The sequence below is a fragment of the Peromyscus leucopus genome, chromosome 16_21 (genome assembly GCF_004664715.2).
Source record: "Peromyscus leucopus breed LL Stock chromosome 16_21, UCI_PerLeu_2.1, whole genome shotgun sequence".
NCBI lineage: Eukaryota > Metazoa > Chordata > Mammalia > Rodentia > Cricetidae > Peromyscus > Peromyscus leucopus.
The window spans coordinates 34,406,543-34,431,664 of NC_051084.1; the positions used below are offsets into that span (position 1 = coordinate 34,406,543).

General features: G+C 41.6%; 1 protein-coding gene across 4 annotated transcripts in view; it reads left to right on the forward strand.

Moving 5' to 3' along the window:
• The window catches only part of Micu1 (mitochondrial calcium uptake 1), a 166,222-nt gene that overhangs the window by 44,450 nt on the left and 96,650 nt on the right, over positions 1-25,122 (forward strand). For 2 of the 4 annotated variants that reach the window (XM_028892448.2, XM_028892449.2), the window contains exons 4-6: positions 170-332; positions 9,481-9,524; positions 17,745-17,756. In XM_028892448.2, coding sequence (XP_028748281.1) covers positions 170-332; positions 9,481-9,524; positions 17,745-17,756 — 219 coding nt within the window. The remainder of the gene's footprint in view (positions 1-169; positions 333-9,480; positions 9,525-17,744; positions 17,757-25,122) is intronic. The other 2 variants (XM_028892450.2, XM_028892451.2) reach the window with 1 other exon arrangement.

Sequence of the window (25,122 nt, forward strand, 5' to 3'; positions counted from 1 at the left end):
AAGAAATTTAAAGTTTTGAAATTGAGCTTATTTATTATATATACACATAAAAAAAATCCAACTGCAGAGAGATAATCAGCTTCTTTCCAAAATAAGATGAGCACATACGAGAGTCGGTGGACTTGAACGTAGCTTAACATAGTGACATCCTCTGACTTTCTCTTTCTAGGTGATGGAATATGAGAACAGGATCCGAGCCTACTCCACGCCAGACAAAATCTTCCGTTATTTCGCCACCTTGAAAGTAATCAATGAGCCTGGAGAAACGGAGGTGTTCATGACTCCCCAGGACTTCGTGCGATCCATAACCCCAAATGAGAAGCAACCCGAACGTAAGGTGCTAGCGTGGGGGCAGGCTTGAGTCTTGGGGCACCCGTTTCTTAGGGATGCTGTGCTTCCTTCTCTGGACTTCCTAACGTTGATGGGCGCAAGCAGTAATTAAAGTCACCATTTGACTGTTAGCTGCTTGGAATTGTGCTCAGCTTCTACCGTCCAGTGTGGCTGTCTTGTTTAGGGGAACTAGCTGAGATAAACGGTGTGTGGAAAGAAGCAGCGTCAAGGTAAACGATTAAGGATGCTTTTAGGGAACACTGTGAGAGAATGATTGAGTAGGGTCCTCCAAACTTTAGACCCTCTCTTGGAACAACCACTGGAAAAAAGACAAGACTCAATGTTGTGATCCACTGTGTCATCAGCGTACAAGCAGGGGCGTGCTTACCACACAGTGAGTCCTCTAGATTCTGTGACAGCACTGTGCTGATTTTGCCTTCCGGCATAGGACAGCAGCTCTGAGCCTGGTGTGGCGTACTGCTTGAGGAGGAGGGAAAGAGGTGGTCAGTGCAGACCTTGTTCTCCAGAAGTTTGCATCATGCATTTTGACTTCCTCAGCAGTTTCCCACGCCTCCTGGCTCCAGCGTTTAAGGAAATGGGACAGGAAATGCAGGAGGAAATGACAAAGCATGTCATTGTCATACAGACACTTTGAGAAAGTCACTGAAGGACTGAGGACTGAGGTCTTTAACAGCAGCTGAACCCTAGGGAGGAGAGAAGCTGATTTCTTTCTTCCACAGTATAGTAAACATACCCAAGGAAAAAGGAAATTACACAGGCATTCTAACAAACCAGAAAGCGTAATCGGTTAACAGGAGCAAACAACTGGACAGTAGTCATCCCTGGTGTGCCCAGGTAGGACACCTGCGGTGGACAGCACGTGGGCAACGCCTATTCCCAAAAGAGTAGTTAGGACATTTCCAGACAACTGAAGCTTCGGTAGCTTGTTACTAGTACACCTGTCCTACACAAAGAATTGAAGGATGCACTTTATATTGACGTGAAAAGACATAAGGCAGCATCTCAAAGAAGTCAAAAGCATTAAACACCAGGCAAACATATAAACCAATACAGGATGAACACTGTGATCTGTGATCTATAGTCCAAAATATTCCAAAATCTGAGGTGTTTGGAATGTCAGTGTGACATTATGAGTGGATAATTCCCTACGTGACCGCGTGTGAACTGCAGTCAAAACACTAGTGCACAAAAAATATCATATAAAATTATCAGCAGGCTATGTGTATAGGATGCATATGAAGCGTAAATGTATTTGATGCTCAGGTGGTACCTCCTCCACTCTATTGAATGGCCAGTTCTGCCACATAGTCATGGCTTCTTGGGCAGACTAAGAGAGCCCTGGCTGTCTAGAGTGGAGAGCGGCTGAATAACACGGCTTCATTTGGGTTTTCTTTCCCCCTGTTTCTCCTCAATTCTTCCACGTTGATCCCATACCTTTTAGGAAGCCCGAACAAGACATCATTAACTGTGGAAGAATGCAGGTCACTTGTATTGCACAATTTCTCTCCTCTACGTTTTACTGGTTAGAGCCCTCTGATGTTTAGTGTGTTTCTCAGTCCTCTGTGTTTCATCCATGTAGAAAATACACAGAAAGTTCTAGGAAAGGGCACTACCATAATGACTGTGAATGTTGAAATCAGGACCCATTTTATTCTTCTCAAATGTTCCTTTATGTTCTGGTAGACTTCTTGTATATTCATTCAAGAAGTATTGAATTGCTTTCTGCTCTCAGAGAGTTTATAATAAGATACACTAACCTTTTCATTAATTGCATTGAACCTTTGATGTAGATCCTTTTTAAATATGTATTTAATGGGGCTATAAATATCAAAGAATAACTTCAGGGAATTAGTTCTCTCCTTCCACCATGTAGGTCTTGGGCATCAAATTCATGTGGCCAGGCTTAGTGACCAGCACCTTTAACCACTGGGCCATCCAACCCAAGAGTTAGATCCTTTTAAACTTGCTTCAGCCCCTTGTTTTGCGATGTGGGTGGGGGGTAGGGAGAAAGCAGAGCAGGGTGTACTCACAAGAAAGATTCTTGGAAAGATTTTCCTGTTTTGTTTTGTTTTTTAATGATAGCATAGATAGCATTTATGCCTGCAAAACAATAACTGTCCAGATAACAATCTCGTTTCCATCAGTAACTTTAAAGAATGTACTTTGCCTCTAGTGTGACAATGAAAATGAACCAATACTTGAAGATGGGCCACTAAAGACTGTTTCCTCACTTAAGGAATATTATCTTTATTCCTTTGAAAACAATTACATTTTCCGGTTGTCTCCATATACTCTGGCATTGAACTCTGCAGCACTTTGCTGTTTGCTTGATTGTGTTTATGATGGTGGGGATTGAATGCAAGGCTTTCTGCATGCTGTCTTAGCATTCCACCACTGGGCTACACCCTCCCCCGCCCCCTTTTTAATTACTGGAAAATGTACTCCATACACCGAATAGTTACTGAGAGTTCAGTACACAAGCACCCTTCTCATCTACCTGGGAAGCTGGAGTAATGAATAAGTGCTTTTCTGTTGAGAATCATGAGGGAAATTTCTGATACATCAAAATGAGATCTACTGGGAAACTGGCTTCATTTTCATTTGCTCATTAGCAAGAATTCATTAGCAAGAATGTTGATACAGCAAAATAAAATTGGCTTCTCCTGTGTGAGGTGAGGTGGAGAAGAGTGAGGCGTAGGTTTCTAGAGTTTAAATCTCTGTCTTCAGTGGTTGGACTCCAGCCAGCCGTTCTATTTCAGCTTTGTCTTGTCATGCCTTCACACATACCATATCCCAGGATACCCAGCAGATCTAAATCTGTGAGGTTTAGTTTTAGAGCTTTTAAAATAATCACAAAGCACCGACTACATAAAGCCCTCAAATTAAAATTTTGAAATGAGCTGATGAATTTCAGAGCGACAAGGTGAATAAGAATGCTTCCGTACTAAATATCAAAACTGTGTGTAGACAGAGTAGCCATAGTTAAATGTGAAGAACATTAAAAGGAAAACAGCATCACGTGCTCCTTGAACAATCTCACCCCCTCTGTGAAGCTGCTGAGCCACCACCATCCCTGGATATAAGCACGTGACTCAGGTGGCCGCTTCAGACTGGGGGGTGGAGTGGCTTTCACTGTTGGAGTAAAAACCAGTTCTCTCTGGGGGTGGTGGCGCACACCTTTAATCCCAGCACTCAAGAGGCAGAGGCGGATCCTTGTGAGTTTGAGGCCAGCCTGGGCTACAGAGCGAGTTCCGAGACAGCCAAGGCTACACAGAGAAATCCTGTCTCAAAAAACCAAAAACCCAAGCCAAACAAAAACGTTTCTCACTGCCAGTTGATGATATAGGCAATCGGAAGCATGGAGTGGGGATAAAAGTTCCATGAAAACAAAGGAGTTTTGGGCAGAGCACAGCACACCCTATGGCAAAGAGGGTCTCTGTTTCCTTTCTCCTGCATCAGCCTGGTTCACTTTTCGTCTACACGGGAGAATGAAGTGTGAATGAAAAAGCAGGTCTCACTGTGTGACGCAGGTAACCCGGAGTCCCCATTCCTCTAGGGTGACTCTTCACCATTTTAAGGATAATCTTGCCTATAAAGAGCACTTTTAGCTAGTGACACATAATTTTTATACTTGATCAGGTATTTTAAATATATTTTTGTAGTACTTTTTCCCTCCATATACCTACTGTGTTCTGCATTTATTTATTTACTTACAGGATTTCACTGTGTCTGCTCTTGCTTTTAATCTCCTGCAGTGTTGTTTCCTATAGAGCAGGCCAACTGCAGCCGACTCCCCGGTTCTTTATGGCCCATGACCGGAGAACAATTGATACCTTTTTAAAAGGGCCTCAAGACTGATAGGAACACAAAACTATTTTATGACATTTAAGAATTTTATGCAATTCAGACTTCGGTGTTCATAAGAAGTTTTATGAGCATAGCACACTCATTCCTGTATGGGAGCTGTAAGAGCACAGTGCAGTTGTTATGACAGAGACCATAAGCATTTGGCCTATAAACCTGAAGTATTTATTTTATGCTCTCTCAGAAAGGAAAACGTGCTAGCCTTTAGTATAGAGCATTGTGTGGGAGTTAAACATGGGCTTCCTGAGTGTGTGTGTTTTCACGAAATGAATGTGACATATTCAGAAATCCAAGCACTTTCAAAACAATGCTAACTTTTGGAGATACTTAGAACCACGATATAGAGCTGTTGTATAGAGAATAGCCAATGTTTTTTATTATTATTATTATTATTTGCTGTAAAGACCAGGGCTCACTCTGTAGCCTAGATTTGATTTAGAGCAAAGTTTGTTTTGTTTTAAAGACCAAAAAAGTAAATACTTAAGGCTTCACAGGTCAAAAGGCAGAGCAGTAAATACTACTCTTATCTCTGGGACTCTAAGGAAAAAGAAAAAAAGACAAAACAAAACACAGTGAGTTGTCTAGATGTGGCCTGAAGGCTGTCACTGGCCAAACTGCCCCTTCCGTGAACTTGTTAGGACTGAATGATGTGAGGACATGCGGTAAGAATTCCTATAGTTGTGATTAGATTTGCCTGCTGATAGGAAGGACCTCAAAGCCTTCAGTGATCGTGATTTAAGGAGAAAGGGGGTGTAAGTTGAAGTCAGTTTGCAAGGTCTGTTAGGGTTATAGACGTAACTGATGAGTCATAATTACTCAGATAAAAGTGTTGAATTTAAAGGCTGACACCAGTGGACATGGCCTTTAACTGGATGGGGAAAAGCCCACATGGCCTCCATGCTACATGAAGAACTATGGGCAACTGAGGAAAGCTGGGAGCAGGAGAGGTGGTCCTTCCCAGGGAAGAGAGCACCAACTGTTGTCCAGTGCCAAAAGGTCAGCCCTGAAGACATACATGCAAGTAACGTTATACGGACTGAACAGATAATATTGAGCAATATATATGTATATACATCATATACATATTTGCATACAATAACAGTGAAAAATCAGCCATGAATTTGAAGGAAAATGGGGAGGGGTGTATGAGGGTTTGGAGGGAGGAAAGGAAGGGAGAAATGGGGTAATTAAATTATAATCTCAAAAACTTTTTTAAATTTTTAAAAGTATTGTTTAGATATCTGATAGCCATGTGGCGTAGATTTATTAAACATCATTTTTTCCTTTGTGTGTATTTATGTGTGTATGTGCACATATGTGACATATTTGTATGCACATATGTGTGTGTGCATATAGAGACTAAAAGTCAACTTTGCTCTATCCGCCTTGCGTTTTACAGAGTCCCACACTATCCTGGAGCTTGAAGAGTTAGGCTGTCTCTCCCTCCCTCCCAGCTCTGAGATTACAAGCCTGGGCCACCACACCTACCTTTATCATCATGTTTCTCATGAACTTTGCATACCAGTTCAAAAGTATCAGACCCACACCCAAGGCGAAATATACAAGAGATATGCTGAAATCTGAAACTCTGATTATAAAAAGATAAACGCTCAGTAAAGGCCAAGAAGTACATGATTAAAGAACGAACAGGGTCCTAGAAGATAAACTAGATTATCATTCAAACTCTGAGGACAGACACACTGTAACATTTGAAATTATGCTAAAACCTCTAGTGTTCCAGATGTTTTATAAAAATTGGAAATCTTGAAATTTTCTGTTCTACAATGAGGGTATCTTGTGTGAACCCATCTCATTGTGAAAGACCTTGAAGTTTGTCACAGTTTACATGTTCTGAATTTATTACATGGCTGCTTGTGGTAATCCACTTTAATAGTCTGGCCTTTGAGTACATCGAAAGGGGTGAACTGCTGAGCTTGTGTGTAAGCACGCTGCCCTGTTGCTCTCCAGAGAATGCACGTCTCAGTAGAGGTGGTGTGGTCACTGACAGCTGCTCTGTGTTCTTATGAACTAGCGGTTTTCACGCTGGCATGGCTTGGCCTCTGAAAGTTAATTGTGATAGCAAGTGATAGAAGGAAAGATTTGAACTGGGGAAGGTGTAATGCCTTGGAAGAGGGCATGGACCATCACGTGGGCCGTTGCTTGTGTCCTCTTCAAGAGCTTGTCATTAGCTTAGGTTTTGAGCTACCACACCCCCTTCTTATATTCTTCTTAGGTTTTCCTGACTGCTTTGTGGATTGTTTAAATATTTTTACTGTCTTTTATTTTAAGTGATCTTAAAAGTGACTATATTTCTTTGACTGTATTTAGTGATTGTCATGGGCACTGCACACACTTCTCACAGTGTACTGTGAGAATGTAATTTTACCCTCCTTACCACCACAAGCCTGTCCCACTTTGTGCTCCGCCTCCATATCAAAAACGCCACCTCAAACTGTAGATGTGAAGAACTTCAGAGAAGACAGTGCTGTGGCTCTCACAGAGATATCGATGGACTGACTGGTGATCTTTTGTTCTCTAGTTCCCACTCTCCTCCGCTGGCTGCCATTCCCCGTTGTGACTTTTCCAGCAGGTCTCCTGTCATGGAGTTGCGCTTTTCCTTCATCTTACAATGTTTGTTTTGTCTTTATTCTTTTTGTTTGTTTGTTGTTGTTGTTCTTTATTTTTTTAAGTCAGGGTTTCTCTGTATAGCCTTGGCTGTCCTGGAACCCAATCTGTAGATTAGACTGGCCTTGAACCCAGAGAGATCTGCCTGTCTCTATCTCCTGAGTGCTTTATTCTTTTTTTCTTTTTTGAAAGATTTATTTTATTTTATGTACATTGGTATTTACCTGCATGCATGTCTGTGTAAGAGTGTCAGATCCCCTAGAACTGAAGTTACAGACCATTGTGAGCTGCCACATGGGGGCTGGAAATTTAACCTGGGTCCTCTGTCAGTGCTCTTAACTGCTGAGGCATTCAGCTCCTATTGTCTTTATTATTTAAGGGTATTTTCACTAAAAAGGGCACACAGGGTTGGAGTCTTTCCTTCCAGCCCTTGAATCAGCTGCCTCAAAGTTTTTTCTTTGTCCTTTTTTAGTAGTTAGATGTTTTTATCTTTTTTTAAAATTTAGTGTGTGTGTGTGTCTGTGTGTCTGTGTGTGTGTAGGGGCTGCTTCTGAATATCTTAAATCTATAACAAAGTTGCTGAGGCAGATAGTATGAGTCACAAGAGTTAAGGTCCATTTCTCAGAAATATGGACATTTTAGGGACAGGTAGACTCACCATCAAAGGACATTAAGTGATAAATCAAAGTATATGAGTGCAAGAAAATTGACCTTACACAAATTATTCAGTATTTCCAGATCTTAATTCCCTCATTTGTGAAACTGAAATAATAACTAATTTATAGATCAGTAGAAAGTTAATGTTCATCAATAGATATATGAAGTCAATATGCAAATATGTCTGTATTATATAATTTAAAACAGGCAATTTCTTCTGATTACTACAAAAAAAATGCTGCTATTTTATAGTCCATAAAGTATATTACAGAAATGCATCCCACTTGTCATCTTTGTAAAGGGCCTTTGGCAGTCTGTAAACTGCACACTGCTTTCTTGGTCTTTCTCTGGGTCACTGCCACTCCAGTTAGTAAGGATATATCTTAGTTTGTAAGTAAAGACATAATGATCCTTCCTTCCTAAGAGACCAGGAGCTTTTACTTCCTGGAAGCCTGTGAGGTGTAGGGGTTCCTTATCCTTGGTGCTGTGACGTTCACAACCAGAAAGACAGACACTGAATGTAGATAGGTTCAGATTCATCCTGCTGAGAACTCTTTGAAAAGGTTCTTTTTTTAGTTGCCTCATTCTCATTCTGGAAAAGGGTTAGCTTAAGATTTTCTGCACTGTCCCCTCCCTGCTTGTGAATAGGAAATGGTCCTGCGATAATGTTAATACCCTTGGGTTATGTCTGTTTTTCTGTAGTCTCCACTCGTGTGTGTGTGTGTGTGTGTGTGTGTGTGTGTGTGTGTGTGTCTGTGTGTGTCTGTGTGTCTGTGTTCTCTTTTTATGAGAAATTGGAAAGTCAGACACAATAAGCCAAGTTTTAGTTATCTGTTTTAGCAGCCTGGAGGTCTAGCACTCAGAGGCACTACCCAGGGTGACTTCAGAGAATGCTTCTCACATATGGGCAAATGCTCTTCATTCTGTGCCTCTTTATTCTTCTGCTCTTTGTTTCTTCTCTGTTCTAATCCTCCTGTTTCTCCCCATCTAGCCTAATAATATTCTTTTTTACAGGAGGCTTGAAGCAATAATAAAAATTACAAGAGTTACCTCTCATTGGTCAAAGAGCACATTCCTAGGGTAGACGATAAGGACAGAGCCATTTACTATGGCAACACATGGTTTCAAGGTCTCGGGACCAGAGGGAGGGGGCACAGTGCCCAGCCAGCAGACTTGGCCAGTGAAGAACTGGCATGCTTTTCTTAGGGTGCCTTATGTGGCTCACCTTGGTTAGACACCTGCAACTCTGATCTTGTGCATAATGGTAAAGTCTTAAGCTTATGATCCATTCACAAAGGCCTTTAGTCTAGCCTGAACTTGCTGTGAGGTAAAATGAGCTAAATGTGTACAGTCATATAGCATATAACAGGTGGTAGGGAAAAGCTAGAGACTCAGGTGAGTGCCTCCACCTCCTGCCACTCCATGAGGGGACATAGACGGTCAGCAAGCCCACCTGGGATGTCCCGTTGCTGGGAGTGCAGCAGAACTCCCAGGAGGGGGTCGTTGTGTGGCCTGCAGGACAGACACTCACAAGGTCATCATTATTAGAAGCAGAGATACAAGACAGAGCTTCTGGTGCCGGCACCATGTTCGTGAGCTAGTGTGAGGTCTGGTGGGTAGACCAGCACCTTTCACACAAGTCAAGCATTGATATCTGTCTGCCAGCACTGTCTGAAAATGGGGCAAAATAATCATTCCTGGGTGACTTTGGATAGATACTGTAGCTGAACCTTCCAGTATATTTAATTGAATAATTTAAAACAAAACCGAGCAGGACGGTGGTCGTGCACATCTTTAATTCGAGCACTCTGGAGGCAGAGGCAGGTGGATCTCTGTGAGTTTGAGACCAGGCTGGTCTATATAGTGAGTTCTAGGACAGAGAAAGCCTGTTTCGAAACAAACAAACAAAACCAAACTGGGAGCTGTCATGTGTTTCTGGTGAGCTCTGAGCAGAGTCTAATTATTTTTTCCTCTCTTTTTCAGACCTGGGCCTGGATCAGTATATAATAAAGCGATTTGATGGAAAGGTAAGCACACTGGCACCCAGATGCCCTATTTTCACTAAGAAGGTTTTCAGGTTCTCTAAAATCTCGTGTCACAGATCCGAGAATAGCTGTGTAGCTGCTGAGCAGAGCGTGTTTAGGTTCAGGGGCCTGTGTCTCCAGAGAGTCTACACAGGGAATCAAGCTGGGTTTTTTTGCTGGGTTTATTTGTTGTTGTTTTAATGTCTTTCCATGTAAGGTAACTCACGGTTTGCTTATTCCATGTATTAAGGCTGAATTCAGTGTTTGCTGACTTTTGAATATTAACACAAAAGTCATCACGAAGATGAATGAGCTTCCCAGTATTACATTCACATCTCATATGATCATCTACCTGATCGAACCTTCTGGCAGTTTATAGCGCTAATCCTAACTGTAAAACCATAAAAATCTCTGTCGTGCTTTTGTAACAGTTACAAAGAAGTCTCCTGATATGCGTGTGTTTACATTGTACTTTCAATTCTTTACTTTGTACCTGATGGAGAAATCACATTATACCACCTCATTCTCAGGCATTGAAAGGGAAACCTTCCATTTTATTATCTCATAAAGCGGCCAGCTAAACATGGTTTTCCCTTTCAGGATAAATTCTTCAAAAGGAGAAAAGAAAAGTTTACACAGGGTCAGAATGAAAGTAAAGGGTCAGTTTTAAAAATATTTTTTAATTAAAATATAAAGATATCATTTTCCCTCTTCTTTCCCTCCCGCCAGCCCCTCCCATGTACCAGGCCTCTTCCTTTGTTATTGTTACATGTATGTATGAATGCATAGATATATAAATACAATCTGCTGAATCTGTTTAGAGTTGCTTGTATGTAGATGATTTCAGGGCTGACACTTGGAACTGGATAACCAATTAAGGGGCTCCCCCTTGTAGGAAAGTGCATCTTCCTCTCTAGTTCTTTGTCTAGGGGTAGAAGCCCGTGAGAGTTCTTCATGTCCATTGGCGTGGTCAATGTTCAGGTCTTGTTCACGCAGCCATATTGTTGAGGCACCGTGGGTGTAACTCCTCTGTCATTTCTAGGAGACACAACCTCACAGCGGACTTCCTGCTCTTCTGACTCTTAGCGGTCTCTGCCCCTCTTCTGTACTGACCCCTGGGCCTTTTGCAGGAGTGATAGACGCATCCACTGGGTCCAGGCCCTCCACAGTCTGTTGTCCCTGCCTCTCACCAGTTGTTTTCTGTAAGGGCCTCCCTCGGGGTGAGAGCCATACTTACCTGTGGGTGCAAAGAGAAGTATTGGGAGTTGAGTTTATGGTTCCAGGGAACGGGTTCTGAAAGAGGAAATACTCGGGAGGAATTTGCTTTGCTTTTTAAATAGGCACTTCTCTCTCTGTCTCTCTGTCTGTGTGTGTGTGTGTGTGTGTGTGTGTGTGTGTGTGCGCGCGCGCACGCGCGCGCGCTTGTCTGTGTCTCTGTGTGTCTCTGTCTGTGTCTCTGTGTGTATATGTCTCTGTCAGTGTCAGTGTCTGTCTGTCAGTGTCTGTGTGTGTCTGTGTCTGTTTCAACTTGGAAGACATCTTGTATGAAGTATTTAGAGAATGCCATCTTAGCTTCTTTAAAGAAACAAAACAAACAAACAAAAAACCCTTGTAACATAGCATTTAACAAAGTCCATCATTTGACCACCAACAAACATTAGCTTATTTGATTGCTTTCTTATTGAATTGTATGTCATAAAAGCCAGGACAAATATAAAACAGTAATTCTCTTGGGGTGCCTTTTAATTTTATATAAATTTGATAGACCCCTTTCCATGTGAATCAGAAAAGAATGGTCCATTTGATACTGACAAAATAGCTGGGTAGTTTTACTGTTATGTTTAATTAACTGGAAAGCTCTGATAAGAAGTGAATGAGATGTTCCTACTTCAATTGATCGTCAGTGAAACTGAATTTGATTAAGCAGACTTTGCATTTTGGTGGGAGTCTTTGTCCAGAGCCCTTTCCTACCTTGTTAGTGGACGCTAGCTCTTTAAGAATACCAGCTCTTGTCTTTGGAGGAAAATCACAGAACACATACATGGGCCTCACTTTTATCATGTATTACTTTCAAAGCTGTCTACTAGAGGGCTTGCGTAAAGAATGCTGACATCTATAGCTGATGTTGCTGGAAGAGCATGTTTTATAGACAAGTGATATTTTCAATATTCAGATTGAGATTAAGTTTTGAAAGTTTCAAATCTTGGATGACTCCAGATTTTCTCTGATGAAATATTTCAAAAAACGAAAAACCTATCACAGTGTTGGATATCTAACACAGGTGCACCAACAGCTGAGATGTACTCAACCTGTTCAGATCTTTTTATAAGTAGCTTGTCTCAGTGGCTAAGGATGCTAATTAAATAATTAACATTTATTAGTACTATTAGAAATATAATAAAATAGCATGTGGAAATATGTCATTGATTTTTTTTAAATGCACCCCTTCTTTTTTTGTTGTTTTTTGTTTTTTCAAGACAGGGTTTCTCTGTGTAGCTTTGGAGCCTTTCCTGGAACTCACTTGGTAGCCCAGGCTGGCCTCAGACTCACAGAGATCTACCCACCTCTGTCTCTGAAGTACTGGGATTAAAGGCGTGAGCTACCACTGCCTGGCTAAATGCACCCTTTCTGATATGCATATATTCCCCTAAGATTTGTTAATGTAGTCATTTCATGTCCCATACATTATTTTTTATTAAAAACTATTTAATTTTCATTTGATGTTTTCAGCATCTAGTAATTGGCCTATAAAACAAAGTATGTATTTCCAAGTGGAGCCTTGTTTTACAGTGGTGTCAAGTATCTAATCTTAGTTGCTAGCTTTTCTTCGCTTATTTCACGTGGTTTATAATCTTTTTTTTCCCAATTTTGTCTTACTCCTTTTTCTTAGCAATGTAAATATAGAAATTGTGCTCTGTATTTTCTATTCCTGTGACATGTGGTAAGCAGCTCTCTTGGAATCAGACACCTCCACATTTTCTTCGGACATCAAAGTGGAGAACTGCGTGGTGTAGATGTGATTATTTCCTGAGCAGGGTTGCAGGGATGCAGGGATGCTGACTCCAAGCTTTGATGTCACCCTAGACCTGTCTTCCAAATCTGATTAAGTTCTTACCCTGTTTGCAAGCACAACAGGTTCCCATTGAAACCAACTGTTCATCACCATCCCATGTCTCATTCCTCTCCCCTCCCTGTCTTTCCAGCCTTCCCTCTCTCCCCCATCTCCTTCTTTCCTACCTGTCAGTCAGTCTGTCTTTCTCGTTTATGATGGGGATTGAACCCAGAGCCTCCACATGCTCTACCACTAAACAGCAACCTCAGTCCCAAAAGTTTTTTAAAATTATTGTATCTGCCATAGTTAGGGTTTCTGTTGCTATGAAGAGACACCATGACCACCGCAACTCTTATAAAGGAAAACATTCCATTGGAGCTGGCTTCCAGTTCAGAGGTTTAGTTCATTATCGTCATGGCAGGAAGCATGGTGGCGTGCAGGTAGACATGGTGCTGGAGAAGCAGATGAGAGTTCTACATCTGGATCTGAAGGCAGCAGGAAGTGGCAGTGACACACTGATCTCAAAGCCCACCCCCTAGTGACGAACTTCCTCCCACAAAGCCACACCCACACCAGTGAAGCCACACCTCCTAATAGTGCCGATCCCCTATGGGAGCCATTTTCTTTCAAACCACTGCAATATGTCACCAGATCCTCTCCCACTCTGGGGGCTTCCTCTTCACTCTGTTGATTATTTCCTCAGCTGTACAGAAGAGTCTTATGAGGTTCCACTTGTCAATTGTTGACCTTGATATTCTCACCCTCCTACCTTTGATAACTTAAAATCAGTCAAGTCCAAATTTTGTTAATTAATATGTGTTCAGGTTTTAGTGATGCTAAATACAGATAAAATAGGCAGAATTTTAATGTTTTGCTTCTGATTTGTATTTTTGTTTACCCACCAATGCCATCTTTAATAATAGGATATATTACTTATATTCTCTTTCTTTTACAATAGGGAAACTTTAGAAAAAAAGAAAAACCAGATTCCCAAACAGTGACTGAGACTGAATGGCCGGCTTCTTGAAGGCTGAAGCTCCCACAGATATTTCAGTTAGATATTATTGGGGTATAAATGAAAAGTGAGGACATGACTGCTCCAAGGTATGATGGAGGAGGCTTATTGCAGATGTGAGGGAGAGCACAGACAGAGGCAGCTGGAAGGGCCCAGTCTGAACCGGGCCATGGGTAGAGGAGGCATGAGAAAGTGAGACTGGAGAGAAGGAGCAAAGAGAGGACCTGGAGAACCAAGAGGTCAAGAGAAGAGCCACGACGGAGCCAGGAGACCTCGAGGAGGTCTAGCGGAACCGGCGGGGCTTTCCAGGAAAAGAGAAGCCAGGAAAGGAAGCAAAGCTGAGGGCTGCAGAGTTAGGGTAGGGGTAAGGTATGCCAGCCGGGGTGACTCTGTGACAGGCACTTGTGAGTAGGGCCTGGGGGACACTGGCGGCCAGTGTCCGCTTTGATACATTAAGCAGGCACCTCAGTTAGCCGTTTGTCCTGAGTTTCTTTGAGACCTAATAAGGTGTTGACCTGGTGCTTTGTAAAAAACCCCATTAACATATTCACTGACTGGTTGTCAGTGGTGTATTTTTCTAGTTGAAAATGAAATCTCTAAATAAAAATGTTTGGGTCAAGAGTAGCCTTATATGTCTTTAATCCCAGGATGCAGGAGGCAGAGGCAGGTTGTTCTTTTGAGTTCCAGGCCACCCTGGTCTACATAGTGAGTTCCAGGCCAGCAAAGAGTACATAATGAGACTCTGTCTCAAAAAAAGCAAAGGCAAAAGGAAAAAGAAAGGAAGAAGGAAAAAGAAAAGGTAGTGGTCGGGTCTCTGCCTGGTTTTTGTGTGCCGGGTATATAAGTACTGACACATAAGTACTCATGTCATCTGGGCCACCCCTTGCTTAGGCAGTGCATTTTACATCTTGCAGGTTAAGAAAAGAGGATAGGCAAGCTAGGTCACTGGACAAGTCACACAGCAGGGTGCAGTCAGCCATCCTGAGTGCATTATCCCACTTCTCAAGTACCCAAGGTATTGTAAGTTGTGACCTGTATGTAAATAGTGTTAATCCCAAAGACGCAAGGAGGAAGACCAACTCAAATCACCATGACAAAATTAATTAAAGCAAGCAATTAATTAAAACAAGCTTTCCTATTCATGTACACGGGCTGCCTCTTCCTGCAGTGGGGTTCAAGAAGTCAGCCTTGGACATGAGGAAGACAAGGTTTTTATATCTCATCGTAGGGGGTTCCCAAATGAGGATTTGGTGGGCAGAGTAGGCGAGGTTACAGAAGCAGAAGTGACCACAGCAACCTTTTGAGACAAAGGTGTTGCGAGGTAGTCCTGAAGTAGTCATAACAAGCTGGTCACAACAACAAGTGGCCAGGACAACCTCCTGAAACAAAGGCATGGTTGCCGTGTCCTGGAGCAGGCGGTACAGAGCCATTGGTAGCTAACGTTACAGGTGGGGCGTAGCCCAGCCCTTGAGAAACAGGTTTAATCATAAACAGGAGAGACCCCAGTTTGTCTTTACTGTATGCTGGCTTTCAAGCCTAAGGTGGAGGGACGCTGGCTCATCAATAGGACTTTTTTCTCATTGAATATTCTTGCCTTATTATTGTTTGTAAAAAGGAACAAAAGCCACCCACACCCCCACCCTCTACCCCCCTTCCCACCCTACCCCTCCCCACCCCACCCCTGGCCCATGCTTCTTTCACTATCTGTTGGATGGGAATTGTTGAAGTTGTGTTCTGCCCTTTTGTCGGTGATGATGAGTTTTGGTTTGGTGGGTTTGGGTTTGAGGTTTGGGTGTGTTGGGTTTTGAGGCAGAATTTCAGAGGATTGCCCAGTCTGGTCTTGAATCTATGTGTTTAAGCTACTCTGCCTCTACCTCCCAGATAAAGCACAGTTGGAAACCAATAGTAAATGGGGGGAAAAAAACATTCCATTTGAGGAAAGAAAATGTGAGGTACACAAATTTAATAGCTGGACTTAGAAACTAGAATCAAGTTTACTGTTCTGTGTTCCTCATGTTATGGTATGATCAGCTGGCATTTTGGAAAGTACTGTCTTTGTATTGATCCTGTCCCTCTGAAGTGATCAGTGTAGTGTGTATTTGAGACACTGGCTCTCCGCTGACTGTGGTCAGGCCATTTGAGTAAAATGTTGTTTCTGTTATGAACAAACCAGGAATTTTTTTTTCTTCCCGGCAATGATTCACTCTGTGTCAGATGGAGCACCATTTGGAAAGCACTGGTTATGTTAACCTTTTTTATGAACCAGAGGTTCAGAATGTAATTAAACTGTTATAGGAAATTCAGGTGCTGCATCAGCATTTCCGGAAATCCTTTGGGCTGGCAGTAAAGCTCTGTGGTAGAACATGTACTTCAGCATGGGTGTGGCTCTGAGTTCAATCCCTCACACAAAAGGGGAAAAAAGTTAATTCTTTGACACTCACTAAAATTTTGTTTTATTTTCCCATCTTTCCCATTCAAAGGTTTTAAAATCACTTTCAAAATCCTTTTTCATTTTTTCTTACAAATTAACTTCAGTTATTTTTCTACACAGTATCACCAAAATAATAATAATAATAATAATAATAGAAATAATAATAATAATAAATCTAGCTTTGCCCTGTGAACTCTTTATTTTCCAAGGTGTTTCTTTCCATGACATCTGTTCCCGCATTAGATAGGAAGTGGTCAGTAGATGTTACAAAGCATGCTGAACTGGGGTGAGAAATGCAGTCCCATGAATCGTACGTCATAGTGGCACATGGTGTGTAGCAGAGAAGAGTGTGGACTTCAGATGATGATGCCATCCTCCAGACACGGGCTCTGCCGCACGGTCGATGGGTAAAAGCGCTGTTGACCTCTTGTCTCTGACCTTACCAGAGGGTTGGGACAGTAGATGGAGCGGCTTGCCTGCTCCTAGCTGTTTTGCTAGTCTATGAGCGTGTTTCCTTTATGGAAGCGCCACCTAGTACTGTGTGCATTATCCTTCTGGGTTTTAGCGGCACCATCCACTGCGCATAACTGTTCTCAGTTCAGGCGTCTGGAAAAGTCTCCTGTGCTGTCTTTGCCTGGCTTGTTTTATATAGGTCCTCCGTTTACCCAAGGGAGACCTGTGCTCTGTGTTCACAGGAGTTCCTCCCTCTTTGCTGTAGAATCCGTTGGGCCTCGGCCTCATCAGTCCCAACTGCAGGCCTGTAAATCACTGGTAGCCCCTGTTTTTCACCCAAGAACTTTTGTAATGATACTGAGCTTGGTTTGAAAATGATGGTAAGTTTAGGTCAAATTTTATTTCACAGCCAATGAAGTTTACTTATGTAAAAAAGCTTTTTTTTTTTTTTAAACCACTTGATATTTGGAGAGGAGCTCAGCTAAATTACCTAACCAGAACTACTCCCCGAGATGACAGCCACATGTTGGGTCTTCATTACACAAGGACAGCCCTGATGCAGTAGGACATAACAGAGGGTACATGTTCCGTTCTGAACTGCTCCAGTGAACAGTTCCCGATCCTCTGAACTCATCCAGATTTGGTTGTCTGTGTGTGAGTATGACTGGCAAAGCAAACAATTTGCCATGAAATTGAAAAACACCTATCACTAAAATTGTGAGGCATCATAATAGGAAACCTTCAATCCAGAAATGCCTAGACTGACCCAGGGAAGACATGGAGCCTTTGCACCCCTTTAAAAACATAATGATTCAGCCGGGCGTTGGTGGCGCACGCCTTTAATCCCAGCACTCGGGAGGCAGAGCCAGGCGGATCTCTGTGAGTTCGAGGCCAGCCTGGGCTACCAAGTGAGTCCCAGGAAAGGCGCAAAGCTACACAGAGAAACCCTGTCTCGAAAAACCAAAAAAAAAAAAAAAAAACATAATGATTCGTGTGTTCTCTCTGGAGAGTTTGACTATCCTGCAGCTGGGTGGTGTGGTGCTGGGAGGTCATGTTGTAGATCCTTGTTTTAGTGTGCCTAGTGGATAATGTCTATAACATTTGCATATATGTTCTTCATTCTTCTGTTTCCAGGTTTTCAGTGATCATTTTTGCAGGTTTTAATTGTTCCTTTATGTGTTGTGTTTTGTGATCTATATGTGTTTGATTTGGGGAGTTTTGTTCCTATAATCAATGTCATTTGTTTTTTCCTTTTTCTCTTCTTCTGATCAGGATTTCTGGCAGGTACTGACTCAGCAGCATGTGCTTTCAATTAATCACTGCTCTGGAATTCATATTAATGCTTCAAAGGCAAAGGTTCAGTGCATGCCCCTGTCCTTCCCCCTCCCCTCCCCCCAGAACGGTTCGTCCCTGTCACTTTAAATTTCCTGCTTCATTTCTAATATGACAATTCGAACACTGCACAGTCCTTGAGAATGGAGAACCCGGCATGATTCAAAAGGAAGTTTTCTCAGTAGCTGTTAACACAGAAGGACGAGAGACCTAGCTGTAGTCTTTGCACTACAGCCGATTTTAATAATTGGTCATTTAAATGTTAGGATTGCTTGGGTTGTTCCGTTCCTAATCTAGCATAGAAATGAAAGGAAGGCAGTTTAAATGAATAGGTTTATTTTTTCTTTCAAATTTCCTAATAAATGCAAACAAGCAGTTGCTTGTTGCTCTTTGCTTAATAAAATAAATGGCTTAAGAGGAAATTGGTGGCATATTTAGATCTCATTATTTTGCCCTTTTGAATCAGGCAATAACTGTAACTTGGGAAAATAGTCAAACATGTGGGAAGAATATACAGATGTAGAGATTTCTAAGGACACTCAGGACAAATACTTTTTAAACTGACCTTCAGATGCTTTCACTCTTTAGCTATAGGGTATACATTTTTAAATTTTATTCACTTAAAACTATTCTTGCATTTTTGATAATTAGTTGTAATAAAAATATAAATTCAACTTAAATAGTAGCATCACTTGATTTGGAATGACTGGTGCTATAATTAGTGAAGACCACAGGGTACTCTTTACAGTGCATTTCCCCTCTGCTCCTGTGTTAAAATGGGGTACCCATTCAGTAGTTCTCCAAACCATTCACCCTGTGATTGGTGGAATACACTATCTTTCATAGATAACTGTGGCATTGACCATATTCTGAAACAAACAAATACTTCAAATTTTTTTTAAATCTTTTTTTTTTAATTTTTTATTTATTTATTATGTATACAGTGTTCTGTCTGCATGTGTCCCTGCAGGCCAGAAGAGGGCACCAGATATCATTACAGATGGTTGTGAGCCACCATGTGGTTGCTGGGAATTGAACTCAGGACCTTTGGAAGAACAGTCTGTGCTCTTAACCTCTGAGCCATCTCTCCAGCTCCCAGATACTTCAAATTTTATCAAAATAATTAATTGATAAGCCCACTTCAATGCTTCAGATCCTGAGAATTTTGTTTCAGAATAGCTAAGGTACAAACAAGTGCTAGCCAGAGGAAAACAGGGCTAAGCTCTTCATAATAGAGTGCTTGCCTACCATGAACAATCCCTGGATTTGGGCCTTAGCACTCCAAAACTTTTAGAAAGAAAAGAGAGTTGATTGATGGCCAATCGCATGAGAATGTCTTGCCCGTGACTCTCATTGTGGCAGGACAAATGGTTGGGGACTGTTCAGAGTCCCTCACTCTTCATTTATAACTGCGTGTTTTTAAAAAGACTTGCCTTCCAAAGAGATCCTTACATCAAGGAGTGAGGAGAAGAGATGAGAATTACTAAGTGCCCGGAAGCCCTGGAATCTATAGCCCTGACACTCAACCACCGTAGGCAGTAAACACCAGTCATCCAGGCTGTTAGTACTCCCAAGTACTATTTCGGTTGAGCAGAGATTGGAAATCAGCCATTATCCACTTGCTTCAGGAGCACATATACTGAAATCGGAATGATGCAGATTAACACCATGGCCTCTGTGCAAGGAAGGCACACACATTTGAAGCAGTCCGCATTTTTCTATCATCCATATTTTCCCGAACCTTTTATGGGTTTCTAGAATCAGCATATAGAAACTTTTTCGTTAAAATTAAGATTTGAGATGTTAAATATTTTTAAATTAGCTTTTACTGAATCCTTCAGAATACCTTTAAATTTATATTAAACATAATTTTTCTTTTATAGATGATGAGGGAATTGTTCATATTAGTTTCTAGAAACAACGCTTGTTTTGGTGACACCAGTCCATATCTTTTAAGCTCCCCAAGCAGTCACTTCATTAGAGAAGGTGGACCCTTGCTTATCTCTTTGCAGGATCTGTTCGTTGCATGCTGTTCCTACTGCCTGTGGAGAGGCTGGCCCCAGAGGCCTGCTAGCATAGTGCACTATTCTTCAGGCCAACTTATTAATGATGTCAGACACTCACTGTATTGACGTGGAGTAACCTGGTCTCTTTCCAGTCTCTCGAGTTCCACCGCTCCAAAAGTCTGTGGATTTAACACCTTTTGGTTATTCAGGTTGACAAAATAAAGAGAATGTAATCATTAAGTACCCCCCAAAAGGAGGTCATTTATTTGCTTGCCTCAAATATTCAGATTCCTATTAATACATTTTTAGATACATTTTCATTTTAGGTTATGTTGTGTTTGAATTTGAGATCAACCGAACCCATTTGATGCTCCATTGTTTATTTGAAGCATAAACATGGCTGGGCCATTACCTTTCCGACAACGCCTCATTCTTGGCTTTTTCATCAGAGAACAATGTTTGTGGTTCACTCCGGCATGAAGGGCTTGGTTCTAGACTTTCCTTTTCCATATTACTTAAGTACGCGAGCATGTTTGAAGACCACAGTTACATGATTCTAGGAGAGCTACTCAAAACAAGCCTCTGCTATCTATAGACACAGGTTCTCACCTTGTTCTGAATCTCTGCTGATGTCCTGTGGTCATAGAGAAGCTAGTTCTTTGAGAATAGACAGCTGTAAGAGTATAGAAGAGCCTTTTATTTTTGAAGTGATGCACATTTTGATGATGAATGAAGTCCACACTTGACTGAGTAAGTAAAGGCACACTTAATCACTGGCTCAGATTGTCCTCGGATTAGCTGAGACAAGCTAAGCCCCTGAGTTAATGCTCCACAGCAGTGAGGGAAGTTGTCCTTCAGAAAGGTCCAGTCCTCAGGAACATTTTCAGAAATTGTAAACAGACACCTGTGTGCCCCTGTGCTGTTCACAGCACATGATGTGCAGTGGTTCATGGCATGGGCCGTGGAGTTAGAGTCCAGTCAGTGCGGTCAACTCGGGCCCTTAGTTAACTTGTCTTGTTAACTTGTCTAAACCTGAGTCATCTTAGATGCGACCCCAAACACAGAGATTACGGGCGTGACCCAGCATGCCCAGCGTCCGCAGCTTCTGCACAGCTGTGCATTGTGAGCATTCCCATCTGAGCTATATTCTCAGCCCCATAATTCTTAGAAACTTTTGGCACACCTTTAATGGTCAGTGGTGTTCCATGGATATCTTTTAATGTTTGGTATCAAATTTGTTACTTAAATTCTCTCGCACAGGGCTTCCTGAGAGACAGTAGCTGTGACAGTCAAGAGTGTGAGCAGTGATTCTTGTAATGGACCTTGTATTTTTCCTCATGATACCTATTTTCCTTGCTGTATTTTTCCAGATGAGAAAGGATGAAATTACTATGTTGACTCAGAATTTTAAAGTGTATGCATGAGGTTGTTTTATACTAAGTGACAAGGAAGCCATTTATGATACCTACATGACGACAGCCAAGAAGCTGAGCTTGGGACTGTTGGGGGCAGGGATTGCTTTCTAGGGAGTTTGTTTATGTTTAGCACTAGTTTATTTGTGTGTCCGAAGTTCAGATTTAAATTCTTAGATTAGGGTAGCAGGATATCAATAACGATCAAATATAATTTGTCCAAATATAATAATACTAAAGCTGATGTAAAGGAGTATACAGGCATGAAGCGTCAAAACATACGATTTTCTTCCCCTTAGAGTTTTGATGATACTTCAGCAGATACTGAGGATTCAAATAAATCACTTCAATAAAGTTCTGTCCTTCACTTGAAGTTAATGCCATTCCAGCAGATTTATTTGACTTGTTACTACTGCTTTTAATCATATCATCTGCCGCTGCTGTATTTTAGGCTTCTTCATGATGACATTTTCTCTGAGGCTAATGAAATAAGGAGAACATTTCATTCTGGGTAGTTGGGTTGCTCTCAGAGCTCAGGTGGTCAGAATTGGGACTGAAAAGAGAATTGCTTTCTGCAGATGGCATGTACATCATCTCAAGCACCCCGCCTCGGTTTGTTGCACACTAATTTATGTTGCCTCCAATGCAAAAGACTTTTGAGAAGCTCGGGAGAGAATCTGAGTCAGAGAAGGGGAAATGGTAAACTACACCGAGTTGAAAACATTTAAACTTAATTTTTATTTGGCATGTACCAAATCCAACATCTCTGCACAATTGGGTATGGACCAAATCAAGAGGGCATATTTTAGCTGTGCAACAACTCCTGTTCGAGAATAACGTGACTGTTTAAGACGAATGTTTTTCCAAGGCTTTGGCAGCTCTCTGTGCACCAAGGAGATAATGAAGTGTGAGATTCGCTGCATGAGAAAATCGCTGAATCTTCTCTAACACTCCCTTCTCCCCGCCGTAACTCCAGGTAGTGATGCTGTCTGCCATTTGGAAACGATAAGCCAAAATCAAGTTTTCTGGAAGCAGTATATTACTGTCATTAATTTTTCAAAGTACAACTACAAATATTACTAGAGGGATTTGAAATCTTTTTTTCAGCAGTATAGAGAAATACTGATTCTCCTTTGTTTCTTTTTCACAGTACTGGTGATGGTGCCCAGGGCTTTGCACATGCAGACCAGATGCTTGGCCACTGAGCAACAAATTTTGCCTTTAAAAAAAAATGTTTTTTCAAGACTGGGTCTCACTACGTAGCTCTGGCTGTCCTGAGACTCGATATGTGTAGCCCATACTGGCCTGGAACTCACAGAGATCTACCTGCCTCTGCCTCCCAAGTGCTGGGATTAAAGATGTGTGACACTGCGTCCAGTGCCTTTTTAAATTTTATTTTGAGATAGGGTCTTACTAAGTTGTTCAGTTGGTCAACTCATAATCTGCCTGTCTCAACCTCAGTAGCTGAGATTACGGGCCCGCACCATCACATCTGGCAAGAAACACTGATAATAAAATAATCCTTAACAAGTGTCAATATTAAAGTAATCCAAAAACTTGAGGTTCATGAAAACTAGCATCTTAATCTAAGTAGCAGTGCTGTGCACCCCCTTTTCTTTTCCTGTATACCACAAATACGTTTAGTTTATAGGTTGCCACATGAGCATTTAGTTTGTGGGGTCTGTCGATTTCCAGGAGCTCCTTTTGTTTTAAACTCTAGAACTTGAAAACTGGGTGTGGAATAGAAAGAATGATGAGATTAAATAGGCTCCATCTAATTGAGTCCTCGAAGGGAAAATCACCTGCTCTGTTCTGATCAACCCTGTAACTAACCGGTTGGGAGTCACCACACACTGAATGCTAGCACGTTGGAATCCTGACTGGAAACCCAGCCTCAGGGCCCTTCATGGTTCGTGCAACTTTAGCCATAGACTTGGTGAGTCTGGGAGACTAGTCAGAAGCCAAAGGGCAGGCACTTGAACATAAAGCCGTCCAACCCAGTAGAACTATTGGGGGTTTTAATTCGCTGTGAAGTGTGGTGATCACGTGTGGGAACAGTGTGTTACAGCAGTAAGTTTACTCATAAAACTTTCAGTCTCAGGCTGGAGAGATGGCTCAGTGGTTAAGAGCACTGGCTGCTCTTCCAGGGGACCCAGGTTCAATTCCCAGCACCCTCATATAGACATGCATGCAGGCAAAACATCAATGCACATTAAAAAAAAAAAAAAGACTTCCGATCTCTGCCTCTCAGGAGGCTGAGGCAGGAGGACCACAGGCCTGCCTGTACCGTAGAGTGAAACCAGGGCTAGCTTAGCAACTTGGTGAAACTCTATCTCAAAATCAAAAGTAAAAGGTCTGGGGACTCCACTCTGAGTACTTGCTTCACACATACAAAGCTCTGAGTTCAAGCCCCCAGTAACCACACTTAGACATGTAAATAGGGGCTCTAAGGATGTGGCTCAGGGGTAGAAATCTTGCCTGTTAAGCCTGAAGCCCTGGTTTTGTATTAAAAAAAAAAAAATAGTGTGATACCATAGTACAAGTGAAACCACACCAGCCCCTTCATGGGGGCAGGGGGGGGGAGTGTTCTTCATTACTTAAAGTCAATAACTTTGGTGTCTTAGTGATATCACACCTGTTCTATGTGTTGAAATAAGGCTAGGTTCTAAGTGAATACTAAAAGTTATATTTTGTTCATGTATGACAGTGAGCTTTGAAGTGTGCTGCAAAATTTTGTCATCCAAAAGGGGACATTGATCCAAAAGTTGAATGGAAAGGGTGCTCTAAGTTGACCTGCATTCTGCCTCACACTTTTAATTTCAGAAGTTGAAGTGATTAGAGTAGACATTGATAGGTAACAACCGAGCTATATAATGTGGCCTGATACTTCATAAGGCGCCTGTGATTGCAATTCTCTTTCTAAAATACGCTTAGTAATTTTCACCATACGCTGAAGTAGCTGAAGCCCTCCCTTGGGGACCTTAAGATGAAAGGCATTTCTTCCAGATGCTCACTGCGTTGATACTGTAATAAACCTAATCTTATAGCATATGCTCTTGGAAGATAGTTGAAGCAACTTTGAAATATTTCTTTGCACTTTTAAGCACAGCTTCGATTTCTTTCTTACAGTTTGTGTATTATCTTTGCTATTTATATTGATTTCTTATATTGAATTAATGCACATTCTTTGGATTTTCTTAGAAAAATTACATTTTGAAGAGAAAATGATAAGGAACATTGCGTTTTCCTTAAAAATGTGCCTCCCTTTAGCTCTGTGAGCAAACAGATAATGTTTGCTTAGGGCAAAAAAAAATGACTTAAAATTTAGTGCAGCATTAAACATTACCCCAAAGATGAAGCAAGGGAACATTTTGCCTGCATTTTCCATTTGCAGAATTGAACATTAATGGGACCTTTGGGGTCAGAGACACCAACCAACACCCTCTCGGTACCGTCAGCCTTTCAATTCCTTCAGTTGTTAGTTTCCATTTTTACTGTACTGCAGGCTTTTACATTTCCGTTTTCAAACTCATATCTCTCTTCTTCATAGCTTCCCTGTATATCACAGGCAAATGATTTGAGAACATCATCTATATTAGAATTAGATCTTTTTAAAAAGCCAGCTAAGAAGAGCCATAGGCACAAGTTAGTCTTGATAATTGGTTTCCTAGTAACTCTCATTCCCCCTTTTTTTTTTTTTTTTTTGAGGCATCATCTCACTGTGTACTCCAGGGTGGCCTCAAACTTGTAGAGATCTGCCTGCACCAGCACTCCCGGCCCCCTCCAGAATTCTGACACAACCCTTTGACGCTCTCCTCGCTTTAATTTGTGAGATCAGATACGATGGCTTTATGATCATTTTGGTGTCGATGATTAAAATGTCACAGCTTTTGTACAGAT